Source organism: Homalodisca vitripennis, chromosome 7, assembly GCF_021130785.1.
Source record: "Homalodisca vitripennis isolate AUS2020 chromosome 7, UT_GWSS_2.1, whole genome shotgun sequence".
Taxonomy (NCBI): domain Eukaryota; kingdom Metazoa; phylum Arthropoda; class Insecta; order Hemiptera; family Cicadellidae; genus Homalodisca; species Homalodisca vitripennis.
The window spans coordinates 64,485,548-64,504,641 of NC_060213.1; the positions used below are offsets into that span (position 1 = coordinate 64,485,548).

At 32.8% G+C, this 19,094-nt stretch overlaps 1 protein-coding gene across 1 annotated transcript in view; it reads right to left on the reverse strand.

Annotated features, from left to right (window-relative positions):
- Nucleotides 1-290: 290 nt before the first annotated feature.
- Nucleotides 291-19,094, reverse strand: part of LOC124366753 (disintegrin and metalloproteinase domain-containing protein 11) — a 492,839-nt gene continuing 474,035 nt past the window's right edge. The window contains exons 23-27 of the mRNA XM_046823354.1: nt 16,826-17,024; nt 15,229-15,327; nt 10,768-10,948; nt 4,771-4,945; nt 291-530 (exon numbers count right to left, since the gene is read on the reverse strand). Of these exons, the coding sequence (XP_046679310.1) occupies nt 510-530; nt 4,771-4,945; nt 10,768-10,948; nt 15,229-15,327; nt 16,826-17,024 (675 nt within the window). The 3' untranslated portion in view covers nt 291-509. The remainder of the gene's footprint in view (nt 531-4,770; nt 4,946-10,767; nt 10,949-15,228; nt 15,328-16,825; nt 17,025-19,094) is intronic.

The window sequence follows — 19,094 nt, forward strand, 5'->3', positions numbered from 1 at the left end:
CTGCACAAACAACTTAACCGTGCACGTGAAGCACTATCTAGTATCTAGGACTGGTTTAAGCACACCAATCAGACATATACATCAGAAAGTAAGAAAAATTTAGAAAATATTCTAATCAACACAATAATTTTTACATTTACTAAATTCTGTGATACAACACACAAAATCAAAGATATATTTTCAAACGACTAAAGCAATTAAAATTAAATAAATAAAATATAATAAAGAAAAGTGATTTTGAAATAATAAAAAATAAAATCTACTGACTATATAAAATATTACTAATATTTAAAGTATAATGAAACAAAACATTTTAATGCAATCATAGTACTAAAAAGAAAATTAATAAAAAAAGTGTTGATGCGTGCTGAATTGAATGTTTTTCTTCAGTCATGAAGTATCCAAAAAGTCAAACACCAACAAGGGACGTCAAATCAAAAATGGGTATAATACAAAAGAAGAAAAAACCAAATTATAAGTAATTACGTTTTTGTTGTGGAGGACCAGAATCACGCCCACAACCACGAAAACTGCACAAAAAACAACACACAACTGAGCAACCAGTAAACATGTGAGGAAAGCAACTGAGCTAGAGCAGAAGGGAAGATAAAAATATAAAACAGCGATTTCAGATATTCACACTGTAATTTAGTGTAGAAATATTACATTTTTTTTACCAAATGAAAAAGATTATGTGGAACACATCTATAATTGCCAACTTTGCAATTTCTGTTTGGATTTTTTAATAATTTGAAGTAGCTAAAAATGCAACTTTTATGGTTGTGAGTCCCTTAAACTAAACTACGCATGCCAAAGTATTAAGTCCATTGAGACATACATTTTAATGTTATATTTATTTTTATATTTTAAATAACAAAGGAGAAAACATTCTCCTTTTCTAGCCTTACTCTGCCCTTTTTCTGAAGCCTGCAAGATAATCTTAACAAATAAGAGTAAGAGGGAGAGCCGGTTCTGTACAAATGGAAAGTATTCAAAGTTCCAACTAAGGATAAGATATAAACCATTGCTATCTTTTCAGATATAAAGTTGAAGTCTTACACAATGAAAACAATGGCTTTCACCAGTTAAAACTGACTTTATACATTTTACATTATTGGCAAAATGGCATTCGGCTGATATGACAACCAGTTTTGGATCGAGAACAGGTGGCTGGGACAGTTAATGGAGTCTAGCTGCTATCTGATGTTCATTAAACATTATATCATCAGTTTTACGATCTCCACAACAGAAGACGATAACTTCCCATTGGGTTAAGTACTCATGTGGGGTACCGCATGAGTTTTTCATGAAAAGGCAGACAGTAATCACAATAAATGGTAGATCATATTATCAAATATTAAGACTTGTTTGGATGTGAGCTTAAGCGCTATTGAAGTGTAAAATAGATTCCTAATAAAAGCAAATGGAGTGACATTCTATGCTTAAGAGAATAAAGAACCTCAATGGTTTTAAATTTATGATTTGAGACTTAAAATAAGCTGTCAAATGCTGAACGGAATGGTGAGATACAAACGAGGAAGACTGGTATTGATGACAGATCATAGGCATCAAAGAGTTAGAGGAGATGGACTTTTACAGCCAGAAAGAGGTCAAGTTCCTGTGGTCAGGTTTGGAACCTAGAATTCCTCCTTAGTTAAAAAAAAAGTTGTGAAGAAGTAAGTTACAACACTCTGACTAAAGACAGTGACAATTTTTAGTAGACCCTTTGGGGAAAACAATTCCTTTGATCTTGCCCAAAGAAACATCAGTATGATGATAGAAATATTTACTGGCCATGGACTCTCCGAAAATGTTTTAGGAGAATAACTGAGCGATTCACAAGTCTGTGGATATGGCAGTAAAAAGGAATAGCCAGCGGAATATTGCTGGTACGAATATCTAGTCATCTCCAGCAACGGCAGTTTTGGATTGGAAAAGCTTGTAAGCTACACCAATGATGGTAAAGTCCGGGTGTAAAGTATACCGTACACTCGAACATGTGAGAGGCAGACCCCGTCACAGTGATATGGTCTGCAAGCCAAAACCTTCTCCTTTCTCAATGAAAGACTTAAATGACTGATCTTGCTAATAAGTTTTATGAATAATATAGAAAGCTTTTAAAAGCAAAATAATGAAAAACAGAAAATAATAGCTAAACAAGCTTGTAAATGTGCTTTAGACTTCTGGCAGTATGAGGAGTTACCTCGTTGTCAGTAATTTGGAATAGGTTTGCGTAGTTTAATTAAGTTAAAAAACAGCTCATTAACATAGTGAACAATTAACTTATATTTAAATTAAATGTTTTCTTTATTAAGTATTTCTAATAGGCCATCTCCCTTAGTGATAGAAATTAGCTTTTAATACTTAATTCATTTTAGGACATAGTGGTCTTTTTTACATATTCTGGTTCTATCTAAACAAAACATTGTTAGGTAATGATTTAGAAAAGTAAAAACTTACAATACTAATACAAGGTAATCCTCCTGAAAATTAAGCAAAAAAATTTTAAAACCAAAATTTGAGAAATAAATTATTAGGTTTCACTATGTTTAACAAATAACAAAAAATTTGATTTTATAAGGGGATAAGTATGAATTGGTGTAACTCATCAACTGTGCAGGACTCAACAACTGGAAAAGTTCTTATTTTTGTTCGGGTGACTAAAATTTTGTCTCTTAATTACCAGTATTTTTAACTTCACAAGGCCTTCAAATAATACAGGTATACATATTGATTGATCAATTAAACTCTTTATTAAGACAGGCGAGGTTAGAATCATTTACTTACTGACATGTGCTTTTATTTTTCTTCCCTGAGAAGATGAATATCAGGTAATTGCATCATAAAGCAAATTTTTACACCAACAATTGAAGCATTAAAGTAAACAATGAGAGGAAATCTACTTCATATAACTTTGGGTGTAATATTATGTAAAGCAGGAATGAAATATAGATCTACGTAATTGAATCAACCAGAAGTGTGTATGAAATTTAAATGAAACCCCAAATAAAATCACTCTCCTACCAAACTCTTTCCCCCTTACTCTTTAAGTTTCACTCTAAAGAAACATAGTAGGAATTTGTGTATGCATGCGTGCGTGTGTATCTCAATAACAATTTCTAAAATGAGCTAGATGGTTAACATCTCAACACAATATTATAGTACTATAAAAGTCTCTAATATATTATTCAGTATAAAAATGAATGGACATAATTGTTATTGTGGCATTATATTTGAAAAAAAACCAGTAAAATTTGTAACATGTGATCTGTTTATTACCTTACTGAATAAAAAAATGCATCTAAGACATAAAGTTGCTTTTTCCTGTACCTATTTCACTGAGTTTGTCAAATGCTATATTTTATTTTGGCAGTTTAAGGACTACAACATTCAGAATAATTGACAGTGCCCTATCTAGGCTAAAGAGAACATCAAATGGGGGTAAAAATATATATTTTTAAAGAAAAAAGAACTAATTGTTATTTATATTTTCATGAAATGAGTTTTCTACTACAAAATTAAATGTATTATAAGTGGTTTGAAATGGATGCTAGGAAAGTTTTCCAATTTTAAGAAATAGGTAGCTGCAGATTCCTGCAGGCACATGCTCATCTTAGTATTATTTGTTGATGAGCTGTGGTGTACAGAAGTATTCACAGTAGTGTCAAGATCAAAGTTTAAGTTCAGGGCAATTTTTCACTGCGCCTTTACTCAAGGGTCAGAAGAAATGTTTCTCTACTTGGAGATGATAGTCACAGCATTACCATACTCAGGTGGTATTGCGTTTGGCAATGGAAATTTCAACGTGGAGGGTGCTTCAAGGTTATGTAGGCCACTTATATCTGATTCCAAGGATGACTGCTGTTAAGAAAATCATAGAGGAAGACAGGTGTCTCACTGTCAGATAGAAGACATCTTGGGCATTGATGCACCAGTAGTTCATCTATTCTACATAATCACCTTCAAGTACATCAAATTTCTTCACTCTGGGTACCCCATTCAATACAATATGGGGAGAAGATGGCTGAGCAAGTAACATGGAGTAAAAAAGGAAAATTTGAGTATGTAAACATGAGAGATTTGACCTCAAGTCTAAAAATTCAGGTCTGTTAAGAAAGAATGTTGGCCATATTTTTCAGTGTGAGAGGAATGCTGACATAAAGTTATACAATCACTACAAAACTTTCATCTAAAGTCAATAGTGGATACACTGTATCATCATCACAACAATGCTCCAGCACACTGCTTGAAGGTCTAATGATACTGGAAATTTAAGTGGTGGAAAATCTTCCCTACAGAACTGACCTTGCTCCAAGTGAATGTATGATGCTTCCTTGTGCCAAGAAGGAGGTGGTTTAATGATTATGGCGAACCTTTGGAGGTGTGGAATGACAAGTGTTTCAGCTCCCAGAAGGGAAATGGCATTTATTTGAAGGTGCATGGGCTTTAATAGATAGAGAGGTGTATTTTCATGCAGTGGACAAACTTAAAACATTGTGAAAAATAAAGTCACAATGCAGAAAAACTTTCTTAGTCTCCTTTGTATATTGAACTTTGCATGTAAATGATAAATTTAGACATATTTCTTTTCATTTTTCCACATTTTCTAAAATACACAGTATTTTGAAACACTCCAAATATGCTTTAGATAGATAGAATTGCATAAAAAATAGCACAATATTTAAATTTACAGTAAATACTTAACTTTTAAGAATTCTGTCAATGAAACCCATCTCTAGCCTAGACAGGGCACTGCTGGGGGATAGTTACCTCTCGCTGTCGGGGGTGTCCGCGGGGCAAGGGGCGGGCCCCCGCTCCGTGTCGGCGGTCTCGTAGATGCCCTCCTCCTCTGCGAGGTGGTAGGGGGCGGGCCCGCGGCCACTCGGCTGCCGGTACCCGCCCGTAGACGAACCTCGCATCCTCCTCCCCTCTTCGTAGACGACTGCTGACAAATGTTTACAATAACAAAATAACTCTAGAATAAAATATTGGAATAATATTGTAGATGATGAGAATACTTGTAGGAAAAATACAAAACAACCATTACTAAAATGTTGCACTACACTCGATTCTTTCGATTTAACTGTATGGCGGTTATCGATTTAACAAAAATATGATGTAGTTCTGATGACACATCGTAAACAAAAAGATTTCTTTTCCACTAATTTATTAATTTTTACGCATGCTTATAGATCCTTGGTATTTCGCATTCTGAAAGGGACTCACATGACTATTGGGCAGACTGGTAAAATGCAATCATATGTGCCCCTCTTTCACGAGTACGGAATCATGACAGTGGTAGGACTCGTGGAGTGTGAGGAATGTAAGTACGTGAGGAACAATACAGATCAGTTTATTACAAATGGTCCATTCTATCACAATGAGACAAGACAGGAACAACCTTGTTGTCACTGCGGTCATGGTGCTGAAAGGGGGCCTTATCATCTCTGAATTTTAGTTTACAACACGTCTTTTGTACACGAGGAGTGCAAGTTGTTTTAAAAGCAAAGGTGAAAAAGTGTTTGTAAACAAATGTTTTTATTTTTTTAAATTTATGTAAATGTCAATATGTTCAGTTCAGGCCATTAAAAAAATTATTTGATGTATTACACTGTAAAATGTTGTGTAAAACAAATAAAATATTTATGTACAGTAGAACCCCTCATATCCGGCCCTCGGGTTTACCGCACCTCGGTTTTATCCGGCCACTTCCCGGAAGCCAATATCGAAATTTATTTACCACGGCTTGCAGACGCGCAGTTGCACGCACTAGTCTCCCACGACTCTTGCGTTATTTTGGTGTATCTATTTGTTTACATTTTCCTGTGTTGTCCTCAGTTGAGCTAATAGGTTTAACCTGTAAAACAGTTCGTTGATTATTTCCAGTGCGGTTAGTACAGTACAGTACAATTGTTTTGTTTTGTCAAGTGCTGTGTACTGTAGGTTGGTTTATCCGGCCGAATCGTTATCCGGCCAGGGGCTCGGTCCCGTGGTGGCCGGATATGAGGGGTTCTACTGTATTGGCATATGCTGTGATCTATTGTTTCCACTGGGTAGAATGTAGTTCCACTACGCTGTACTTTATTTCATTGCATGTAAAAAAAGAATACTTCAGTACTCATTCGGTTTTATTACCTTTATTGCTGTGGTGTCAGCATGTATTCTAATATTACCTTTTATATGATTATGTACTAAGCATTTTGTTTTTATTGTATTGTTTTCAACATATTACTTGTAAAATGTATGTTTGGCACCTCAAGTTAAAAACTTTATTAACTATAGAAATCGTGTATGAGTTTTTGACAAAACCAGTCTGGATATGGCTTGCTAACTCTTAAATAACGAGAGAAATTATAACGAAATTTTTGCACGTAATTACTGGTTATAGTAACATATTTTTCTATATAGTTGGTGATAAGATGTCGCCTTTCAAGGTATAGCTCATCAAGGGTAAGAAGGAAATCTTTAACTACAGACTGTGTTCAGTTGTACACAATTGAATAGATCTAGTACACAATGCTGCAAACCTGACATCACAGGATCAACCTCAAAACATTGAATTTTCTTTAAAATCCGCCTACAGTTTATAGTAATTTCAATAGGAAAAATGAGTTAATAATGTAAGATGTTGGAGTGAAATAGCTTGAGTTATATGAACTCATAACTTAAATAGTTTTAATATTTTGTGGTACAAAAAAAATTGTCAGTGTTGTTGAATTTTGTCTATCTTATAGATTCCAAAATCTGAGGTTGTAATTCTTGGAAGATTTATTTATTCATTTTTGACAATTAAGTTTTTCAGTTTCATATTTAAACAATAATTATGTTAATTAAAATTAATACTTTGAAGCTTTAGGAAAAGTAAATGCTCTTGTAGATTAAAACATCTGTATATTCATGTTTAACCTTTCTGCTTACTACTGTAATATTATTATGGCTTCTTTTGTACATATTAACATATTGATCGCAAGTTCTTTTTCACAAGTATGATAGTAAGATTTATTTTGTTTGAGAGTAACAAGAAATAACAGCAACCAATAAGAAACTCAAATTTATTTACTGAACATATTATGCAATAACAAGTGTCTTTTAACTGAATTAGAATTTAAAACGCATTGATCAGATTCAGGAAAATTAACGGTTTTTGCATCGTTATTTTCAAATTCTTTAGTTCAATTTTCAAAGTGATTTCTATTTTGTGCACATAATTAGTAGAATAAAATGATAGCAACAAATTGTATTACAGACTGAAAATTAAACCACTTGGTGTATACAGGAAGGAAAATACGTTAGAAATCATTAGGTGCATGTGACAAAATAAAATAGAATGGAAATATAAGTAAAATGTCAAATTACAAGCTAAAAGCAGGAGACCAGAAAATAAATTACAGCAAAAATTACAAAACCAATCAAATGTTACAAATAAAAATACACACATTACAGACAATAAATTTAAAACATTACAAAGCTCAAGCAATGAGAAAATATGGAAGCGTAACTATCAACGAAACGGTAAAATTATAATCAAAACTTAATTGCAAATGCAAGGAAGGAGTGAACAAATAAAACGCAACAGGTAAATATTTTATAGGCCTAGTGATATGAGAAGACGTTGGGGAAGCATGAAGCAGAAACAAACGGAGGTTACCTCTAGTGTTTAAATGGACCGTGAGGGCTACAGTAGATCACAATTGGAACTTGCGAGTCCTGCAACAGGACATCAACGTCTTTTACAAACTTAGGCCTATAAAATATCTACTTTCAATTCAGTGGAGAAAAGATTAGGAGTGGTGAGTGATAATTTTCCGCATTTTAGTTCATTAGCAAGTTTATACTTTTCCTCCCTTACACAATATGAAAGAAACTAATGTTACGGTACAAATACAATTTTTTGAAATATCCTTTCTAGGACACCCTGAGCAAAAAGTGGGTATTAAACAATTTTCATGTACTAGTATAGGTTATGAACAAATGAACGGACCAATTTTTTAGCTATCTAACAATTTTTATTAAAAATATATAAAATAATGACTAATAATATTTTTGGATCAATTAAACATTGAAACTGTTACAGAAATTATATGGATTGTCTGACTTTTATGAAATTTACAACGCAAGTCTATTTCTGAAACCTTTATAGAGAACGAACGGTTCCATATGTTTTTGTATTTTAAATTAGTTAAAATATTCAATTTAGGAAAGGGAGTACCCTGACTGTAAAGTGGATTTTATTAAATGTCTGTCCACATGTTTATAAGCCCATCTTGGTCATTTATAGAGGATCCATTAAAAAATTATATGTTGGTATAACTTGGCCGTTAAGATGGTTATTGAAAGTCACTTATGTTATCAATTCAATATTTAAATTAATCACTAAAAATTGACAAATGATAGAATTTTAACTTTGTCTAGAAATAATTTTAATAACAATAATCTGGTTAAGAAACTATGTTGAACTTGTAACATAACTCACTAAGTTAAATGTTAATAATATTTCAACATAAACAAAATTTAAATTAAACATTTTTTAAATTTCATGCAATCCAAAAAAATTTGCCAAAAAATCACAATTTTAAAAAACTACAAGATTGAATGCTATGTTGCTAAATAAAAAAAGAAATACGAGATGAACAATAGTTCATTTGTCTCTATGGTCACAATCCTAATGATAAAATTGACAAATATTGTGTCTTCAATACTTTTCTAGAAAGCAACTAAATTTTACAATCCTGCTAACTAATTTTCTCAACTAAATTAATAATGCTTTAAGAGAGAGCCTTTAATTGTTTTACAGTGCAAGGAATTTAATGATAAGAGTTTGATAAAGATTTTTTAAAGTAAGAAACTGTGACTTAATGTTCTTTACTTCTGGGACATCAGTTCTACTAAAGTTAGACCATTCTACTAACCTTTTTACTTCTTTTTAAAATTTGTAAAAAGTGATTGGTTACATTTCATAATTTTTTACTACATACAGCAAATGGTAAAAACAATGTAATAACTGTTACAACCTATTTAGGTTATACAGGCTATAAATATATTTCAGCTATTTTTTTAAATTTTATAAGCTTTTAAGTCAACAAATGATGCAATAATAATTTACACATTATTTCCACCTGCAGTGTATCAGCTGTTAGTGTTTCAGTATGGAGCTTTTTAAAGGTGAAGTACATTTGTACACTGTATCATCGTAACTAGTGTATGATGCATTGTTGTCTCATCCTAGTAATTCCTTGTCAATGTCCTGATACAAAAAAAAAAAACTAGACTGGTCTTGGAATTTTTAGCGAAACTGAAAACAAATAAGTATACAAGTGTATTGAGTGATCAATGTCACTTTTGTGTAATTTATTTATTTATTTTTTTAGTAACCATTAGTCTACGGAGTTGTTAACAGGTAGACAAAGTTGTAAACAAATATAATTTGAGTTTACACAAATTGCCGGTTGCTAACGTAAACTAACTATGCCAAGATTTCCTGTTCCAAGAAGGAAAACATCAGGTCTTCCATATACTCATAGATTTTAGTCGTCGACACATACGCAGTAGAACCAGAACAAATCCTTGTACCAGCATTAGATATTGGTGTTTAATTCAGTTTCTCCATTATTTAGATCTGAGAGTGTTAAAGGAAAATGAATCGTGATGAAACAATTTGTCACCAATTGACGGAATCGTGAGTAGAAAGTCAGTGAGTAAAATTGTCAAATGCCATAAAGGGTTTACTAGAAAAGTAACAGCAATCCAAATTTAAAAGTCTGTACTATTGAAACAGAAAAATGTAACTTATCCAGAGAGTGACAGGGATGCTCTGATTTGAGCTAAAGTGACACCATCGGTTTGGAGTGCAGTGTAGAGATAGTGCCAGAGTCATAAGACAGTTTTGTCCACTACCACTACCAGGCTTGAAATACAGATAGGTCCAGGCATTCTAGTCTTGTGTCTAGCTAATATTTTGTCTGGCTGGCAGAACTATCTACTATCTATTCACGTATTCTAACTTCAACCGGATGATGCAATATAAAGTATACACACAAAGAAAGGAAAACTTCCATAACTCCTAAATGTAATTAATTTTTAAGATTAAAATCATGTCAGCCTCTGTTTTTTTACACAAAGTTCAGTGTTTAGAGTGTTATTTTCCTAGGAGGGTCTATTTGTTGATTGCTTGGTTTTGGAAAGCAACAAACATATGGGGGAAGTTAACTCAAAACTAAATCTACCATTACCGTACTTGTTGTCTTTAATTCTAAGAAGGCTCTCTGAGCCTCCTTCAAATCACACTGGATCAGAGTGGTTTGCACATATTGAAAAGCTACATATTTCAACATACAAATACTTACTACCTGTAACCTACTGAGGTCGATTTTCTGGAAAAGAATTGCCGATTTAAATGTTGTCATAAAGTTTATTGTGAATATTACTACTTCAATGCACTCAAAGAAAATAATGTCTGCCATGTTTAATTTCTCACAAACTTGTTTATAAAAAGTGTAAAATCTTATGGATTTTTAAAATAAATTAAATCTTATTGTTTTAATAGACTGATTTTAGGGAATATGTGAATTAGCCTGTAACACATTATTGAATCTACTAAAATGTTCCACATAAACACTTATTGCCAATAATAAAAACAATATTTATATGAAAATAAAAGGAATTCAATGTTTTTATTTAGTGTACATTCTCTTCTATTTTCATGGAAAAACATCAATTAGGCCTTATTGAAACAGTAAACATAATGCAAGAAACGTAAAACTGACTTACCCGGATTGGGTGTCCAGCCTGTAATGTCGGTCTGCCTCTGTTTCAGACATCCGGATGTCCTCTGATCCGGAAGGGCTCATGTGGCGAGCTGAGTGGTGCTCTAGCTGACGGATCAAGTCTTCCAGGTTCCTTATCCGAATAGGACCACATGAAGGGGGCACATCATCATCTTCGTCATCGTCTGGATGCAAACACATCATCAGGGGAATGGTATACAGTTTTTAAAGTTGTCATTATGTGATTATATAATGTGAACAAACATATAATCTTTAGTTGTCAAATGCATATAAAAATAATAAACAGAAAAGATTAAAATCATATTTCGGTGTTGTATACACCATTCAATAAGCTCTGATTGGATATATAGTTAGCTAGATAAAATTTCTTTACTTGTCACATGTGTTTGTCTTTGATATGTCTTTGGAAATTTTTCCAAATCAATTTTAACATGCTTGTTAAAAATAAATGTTAGCACCTAAAATGGTAGTCTTTTATTGCTTGGTAATCACCTGTCATCTCCAGATGTGCTCTCACATTGAGATTTGATTTACTACAAAGCTATTATTATGCCAAACTATATAGGAAGTCTATATGTCCCAATATATTATTATTGTATTCTTATATTCTTTTTGTTACAGTAATAATTCTTGAGGAATAAAATGGACGAAGGCATTGACAACTTATGAAAAAAATTGTGAGTGTTGATGAAAAATTCACAGTTCACAATGATCTTTATTCATAAATAAACACATTTAAATAATCTATGCGTATTACAAGGTGCGTGTAAGAATCTTTAGGCTATTAAATTATCCTTTTTTTCTTGTTACCAGTCTTTTACTATAGAATACATTGTAATAATTTTTGGAACATTGTTTAAAAATTTATAAACTTAATGTTGTTTGAAGTTTTGAAATATTTTTTACTTCCGCTTTTGGGGTAAATAATGTTACTAAGCCGTCAACTAAAGAAATTCGGTTGTTAGTTTTTCTTTTGTAAGTCCATTATGAAATTAGTAAACCAATAGTTGAGAATAATTGTTTTGGTATGTATTACTTTGTCTAGTAATGTTTAAAACCATTTCGTTTTGTATATAGAAATGTTCACACCAGAAAACAAATTTTTACTTTTGCTTAAATTGCAAAATAATTAAGTCAAAGGTGTTGTTAAAGTTTTACACAAAAGCCTTGTAGCACGTATAATGTTCTTGCAAATTTATTTAGTGATATAAGGTTCTCTTGTGATATACACTCAAAGCATTTGACTCTATGAACCATGAAATGGCACTGACAAAGATGAGTTATTATGGTTTTGATGAAACATTAGTTGGAAACAAGGTGTACATATTACAAAATTTGAGAGTGAGACATGTCAGCAGGGAAGTATTCATCAAGGCAGCTGGCTAGAGCCCATTTTGTTCCAACTTAATCATGGGACTCAACTGTTAGTCTTTGTTTGAAGGTTATTTTTGACAATGGAATGATTGTGAAGGAAACAGGATTTTTTTGGACATTTGCCATCATTCAGTGAAACAAACAAGTTCTTGTTTCACTGAATGATGGCAAATGTCCGGAAAAATCAACTGTTTGAATCACTTTACAGCTCATCTGCAGGGCCGGTGATAGGGGGAGTAAATGAAGAGGTGTCCGCACTCATAGAGGGCCAGTGATAATTATATATATATATATATATATATATATATATATATATATATATATATATATAAATATATGTATATAAATATATATATATATTTAAATATATGTATATAAATAAATATATATATATTTAAATTAAAAATAACCCAATGCTTAAAATGTACATTCATTAAAAAAGTTACAATGTTAATTTAACTAAATAATAATTAAGTTCAAAAAGTTTACTTTTTATCAATGTGCTTAATGCGCAGAGAATGATTAGATTAGCTTAATTTTCATTATAAACCAATTGTAAACACTGAGGGTGATGGTGTAGCTTTGAGAAATTTGGTGCCTGCCTGGTACTGGTCGCTCACATTCTCACGGGCCCTGTGCCATGTAGGATAGGAAGCAGTGACTCGCCACTCTTTCCCACCCTCCCCTTCCTTTCCACAGATGCAACCTCAAGTAAAACAACACAATACTAAGTTTTCTTCAAGCTCGCATTTCAGTGCTGTTTTTATGTTCTTATGTGATTGGTTTTGTATAATTCTGTGTACAAATTGTAAGAAGATTAATTTAACTAATAGTTTTTTTAGTTTATTGGTCCGACTGACAACTGAATAGTTTATTTACGATAAATATTTATCTTAAAAGTGTGCTGTAAGTTCATATGAAAATATATGGTGTAGATAATGTGATTAAAATTCCTAAACTTAACACGAATAAAAAATTGTATTTTACTACAAACAAATCCTAAATTTGACACACCTTTTTTAAGTAATCAGTTTTAAGCACTAGACTGTGTAAAATTATAGATAAATAATACAAATAATAAGTGTCTGGCATGGGTCCCATAATTTGCCATAAGAGGCAGCTTACTGAGTTCAGCTGGTATTTCCCACCAATCTTTATTGACGCGTTAATCGTTACTGTCACTGTCGTTAAAAGCAATTTTTACTAATCAATAAATTCTTCTTGCTGTCTAACAAGCTGTTGCCGTTTCAAATGCCAATCATACTATTTTGCTGTAGTTAAAGTTTACCTAAAATTTATTTATAAATGCACCCTTTGTACATTTGTTTTTAAAATATAGCATTAATAACTTTCTTTCCCCCTTAGCTACGTAGGCATACATAATTACAATTTATTAATTAACTTTATAAATAAATTATAAACATTCTTGAGTATGGATTTTCTATGACAGCAATACTAAAAATAGAATCCCAGTTACATAAAAAAAAAACAAACGAAAATGCATATTTGCTCAGTTATCACAGTATGCCCTACTTTTTCAAGTTTTTCTATCGCTTTAATGCATACCTCTAGAACACTGTAATAACTAAAAATGGTGGTAATAACTTACAAACATAAATCTGTTGCTCAAAACCGCAAAAAAGGCAAAAGAAAATTGAAAATGTAAAAATGGGATTTAGAACATTATTTGACGGAATTAAAGTAGATATAGCCACAGCAAGTTCTAGCAACGACCCTGATGCAGAAGAAGTTTCTCATAGTTTTGATGAACACTCTAACACTGCAGAAAGCGATAATATAATAAATGTAATGTGGACGAAGAAAAAACAACGGCAGATAGCTTCACCTCAGAACCTGTCCTAAAGATTTTTTTTGAAGATCATAATATTCTAAATGCTATGTCAAATGGGCATTTTGGGATGAACTATCATTAAAAATTCATATTTGGGACTTCTAAAAAACTTCTAGGTGGTGACTAATAGTGTGATTGACACTTTAGTGAAAATGGGTCTACCTATGATGCCATCAGACCTGCCAAGTGATGGAAAAAGAGCTTTTTCATAAAGAGTTCTTTTTTTTAAAAGACCAAATGGAGAGAGTGTTAGAAGAGACTGGCTTGTATGGAGTGAAACTGCTAAGTCCTTATTTGGTTTACCATGTAGGCTTTTTTAAAAGATTTTTGGGGGCGAGAAACTTGATCCAAATATGTTTGTTTTGTTAAATAATGATGGATGGAAAAAGGAATATGGATGGCAGAAGCTGTACAATAAATTAGCGTCGTAGGAAACAAGCACTTCCCACAAAAGTAGCTACACCCAATAGAGAGAGTTAGAGAGGAGGCTAAGTGGCGCATCAGACATCCATTCTCAGTTCAAATCAGAATTGGCTTAAAAAACAAAATACTGGAGGGATATACAGTATTTCAAAGATTGCTCTTCGTAGTCATGTTTCTTGAAGAGCGAGGATCAGCTCTCAAAGGTACCTCTGAAAAAAGGGATCCCAACAATGATTAAAAGTTTTTGGGTCTGATAGAGCTATTGGCGGAATATGACCCTTTACTAAGAGAGCATATTTCAAAAGTAAAAAAAAGCCCAAGAAGAGGGGAAATGGGTTAAAGCTCATTATCTGTCAAAAGACTCACAAAATGAGTTATACAAGTTTGTGGGGAAAGAGTTCGACAGAAGGTTTTGGAAGAAAGAAATAAATCACAATAATTTGCTATTATTGAAGACTGTACTCCTGATGCCTTACATACTGAGCAAACATAGATCTTGAAATATATGTTAGATTGTGAATTGGAGTTTAAAATTTGCAAGTGATTATTGAATTTTGATGACTGTAACAAAAACACTGGAGTGGAAAATTAACTTAGTTTCTAGAAAAAAAAGCCACCTGATGTTGAGTAACAATGCAAAAAAATAGTTCAATGAAAGGGAAAATGGTCTCAAATGCTTTACTTATTTACGGTGTGAAGACTTACTGAAACATATAAGCGTGTTCAGCATAAGTATTCCTGTGATGTACCGTATTGGCATAACAAAAACAATACTATTTAAAATCACGTATGTACCTGCATCACTCCGGTGGTTGCTCCGATGGTGATGATGCATAAGAGATGATGCAGACGGATCCTCCACCATCACAGTGTGGGTTTGTGACTGCGAGTGGCCTGCAGTAAAAGAGAGGAATTAGCCTAAACTTGGTTTACGAAAAATAATACAGCTGAAAACGGAAAAATATATAGGCTACTAGTAAAAAAATCTTCATTGAAAAGAAAGGATTGAATTGCCCATCGGTAGGATGGTTATAGTTTTGATGAACATGATGAGTGACTGTTTAAATTATTCTATGAGACTAATGGAATATTTTACAAGTCTGTAAGAGAAACTTTTAACTCTCACTGATCATAGGTGTCAAAATTTGTAATGAAATTATAGCTAAAATGTAACTTCAAATAATAAAAGGATTAAGGACATTTCCCATTATTTGTATAAAACAGAAACAAGATTTTCAAAAAATGGATTCTGCTCACTTTTTTAGGTTTCAAATCATAAAACATAAAACTTAAGGTTGAGAGCCGCATACACTGGTGGCTATTTTGATTTTAGTCCCTTAAGAGCGATGAAGATTCCATATGTCAGAAATCCTGTTACGGTATAATTTCAAAACATGTAGTCTATTGTCAATTGTGAACTTGAGATAGATGCAATTTCATGACTTATTTAAATTTTAAAGTGTTGATATCCAATCTTGATTCATGTGTAAAATACACTATTTAGTATAAAAGTGAGATAAAAACAGAAAACTACAAAGTGCATAAATAAACAAGACACAATAAATTGTGTAGACTAACCACATGACTGCGGTTTGAGTGGTAGTTGAGACAAATTGAAATGAAGGGTAGTTGAGACAAATTCTTACCATTTGGAATGCTGTGTTATCACTTAGTGAACCATTTTGTGTATAGAACTGTATTAAAAATAGAATGAAAACTAAAGTAATTTTAACTAAAAAATATTCTTTAAATTGAACTTTATACCTGTTAGCTACTTAATTTACTGTTCAAATTTACTTATTATGTTACTTTCCAAATGCCTCTACTAGTAAAAACATAAAGTATTTGTACTATGGAGAAAGAAATTTAGGCATTTCATAACTTCGAGGAATTACAGGAACTAGAATAAATATACATTAATGCTTGTTAGTAAATAAGGCAATTATGTACACATACAGTGAACAAAAATACTGGGATTTCTGTTGAACATTGAACTTTCCGAACTATTGGCTTTATTCTATGTAGAGTGTTTTCTAGAGTTTAATGACAGTTGAGATAATGATATCTGTACCAAGTGCTTGATTTGAGGCAGAAGCATCGGACTGGCATTCTAGTACCTCTCTCTAAAAAAAGTAGGCAGTTTTAGTTTGAGCACAAACTTTTCCTTACACGTCAGAAATGCTTAAAACACTGTTTCAGACCTGACATGTTCAAAAATTTCCAGGAGAGAGCCTTCAGTTTGGTAGGTGTTCCATGTCGCCAGATTTCCGGAAAATTACAGTTCCGCTACCGATTTCAATTTTGAACACATTTTAGATTTTAGAAAACATTTTAGATTTTCTGATTTAGAAATTGAACACTGTCTATAGCTAGACAATAAACTGCGACTCACTGCCATCACAGAGTTTGTCCTGGCTGAGTGCTCGCTTGTAACCATGCTCCACCGCAGCAGCGAGACTTCGCCGCAGCAAATCTTCACTGCTGGAGCTGGCCGGGGTAGCTGAGGAGGGCCTGTGGTGTGACGCAGCCGTCCGCAGTGCCTCCAGTATGTCCTCATGGTAGCCATTCAGTGACTTGAGCGTTCTCTCCACCTAAACGCACCACGGTCACAGAGGTTTTCCATTGTCGTTACTACGATTATGATTAATGCAAACAATTTTTTAACAATCTTTTTAAAAATGTTTTAGATTCCTTCATGTGTTAGTAGTTGCAGTCAATATCTCAGAAACCAAGAAGTTCTATAATGTAAAAACTACTAAATCATTTCCTAACTTAAAGTAAAACTTCTTCAACATAATACAATTCTACAGATCTAATAGACCTAATGTAAGCTGATAAGGTAGCACAGATAATATAGCTTTAACAACTTTAAAAAAAAGAAACATTCAGGAAAGAAAGGTACTGAATTGCAGTCCTTATAGTGTATAAACAGACCTATTCTAAATCACTGATAACACATAAATAAACATAAAATTAAAATATATAAATATATCTAAATTAAAAGCCTAAAGCACTTTAAAAGTAATAGATTCACACCATTTCTTGGTTTGTTAAAGCAGAAATTTCTAAAGAAGACATTATCCTATCAACATGTCAAATCATCCAAGACATAGACATTTTCAGACTCTTGTCAGTAAAGGCCTGTTTTGGTTTATGCCTATGACTCCAGTTGTAATGGAGATATTATTTTCATTATTGTTCTGAATTTTCATGACTGGACATATTAATAAATTTAAATTTAAAAGGTCCTTTACAGTATTTCTAGAATGATAGGATATGCAGGATGGTTAGAGACTTTAACTATGTTATATTTTATGAGGAAATATGTCATCTAATCCTAAATTTGGTTGCTGCTCTGGAAAGTTTAGGCTACACACTGTCTTGCGGCAAACCAGAGAAACGTTTATTATTACAAAATACTATTACACATTCTATATTGGGCAAACTCATATTAAAAAAATATTTTCATTATACTAAAGTCTAATTAATCAAAATGTAGACATGCAAAAGAAGATTAAAATGGGATAGACCAATTGAAGCTAAATCATCACACAGAACTAGTTGGATTTGGTTAGGTAGGTTAGGCAACTGCCATTTGCTTTCTATCATCAGTATTTCTGGCACACATATGCGATACAGTCTATTCTATTATAAAGCCTATTATTATATTATTCTATTATAAAGTTAGGGAGAAGGAATTGTGACAATCACCTGCTGAGATCACACGAAACAGAAATCATAGGGGAACAATCTCAACCTTAGTCAATAGCATTTTTGTAAGAAGGATAGACTAGCCCTGTTCTAGCCAATACTGATTGAAGCAGAGAAGACAATGGATATCTCCACCAGGTCTAAGCTTATTATACAGTTACTAAAGGCCACTGTATTCATCATCATCCACAGCATATTAACCTATTATGTACCGAGCAAGTCACCTCATCACAGTGTCTTGAAAGTTGTGCTCTAAGTTGCTCAGATATAAGTGACATCATACATTTTTGATGTAACTGGTATAGGCAAGAAGTAAACCTTTCTGGAACAAAAATGGAGACAAAACGAAAAATGCAATTATACCACTTCCAGCTCAATGACCATCATGATTTCATGGGGGGACATTTCACAACTACTCCATTCCTATCTGTACAATCCAAACTGATTCTTCCAAAGTTGATGATTGGCTCTCACAATATTTCATTCAAGGTAAACATTGAATGAATGTGTACCAGATAGCATCCACTTAACGAGCTAATACATTATGGAATTGAGGATGTGGTGCTGAAAGCTATCTCTAGCTACCAAGACAAGAAAAAAATTCCTCACTTCTCATTTCAACATGAACTATGGAGGTTCTGTTTTGTATTCTCTAAGACTCAATTCTGGGGCTGTTGATATTTTTGATTATTGCAAATCTCAGGTTTGAGTTAATGTAGAACTTTTTATAGACAGCACTAAAGTTTTGTCACAAAAAATTTCAAAGACTTGGTTGTGAGGTACACCAAAGATCATTAAAAGAAGCTCACGAAATGTGCATAACAGGCTGAAGTTACATGGACATAAGATCCAACTGTTTCCATAAGAAAACGAGAGGATTTAATTTACAGGAACGAAGCCTACACCAGAGATGGCTCCCTAAACCCCTCCTCGTGTCTCAAAGATGGTTC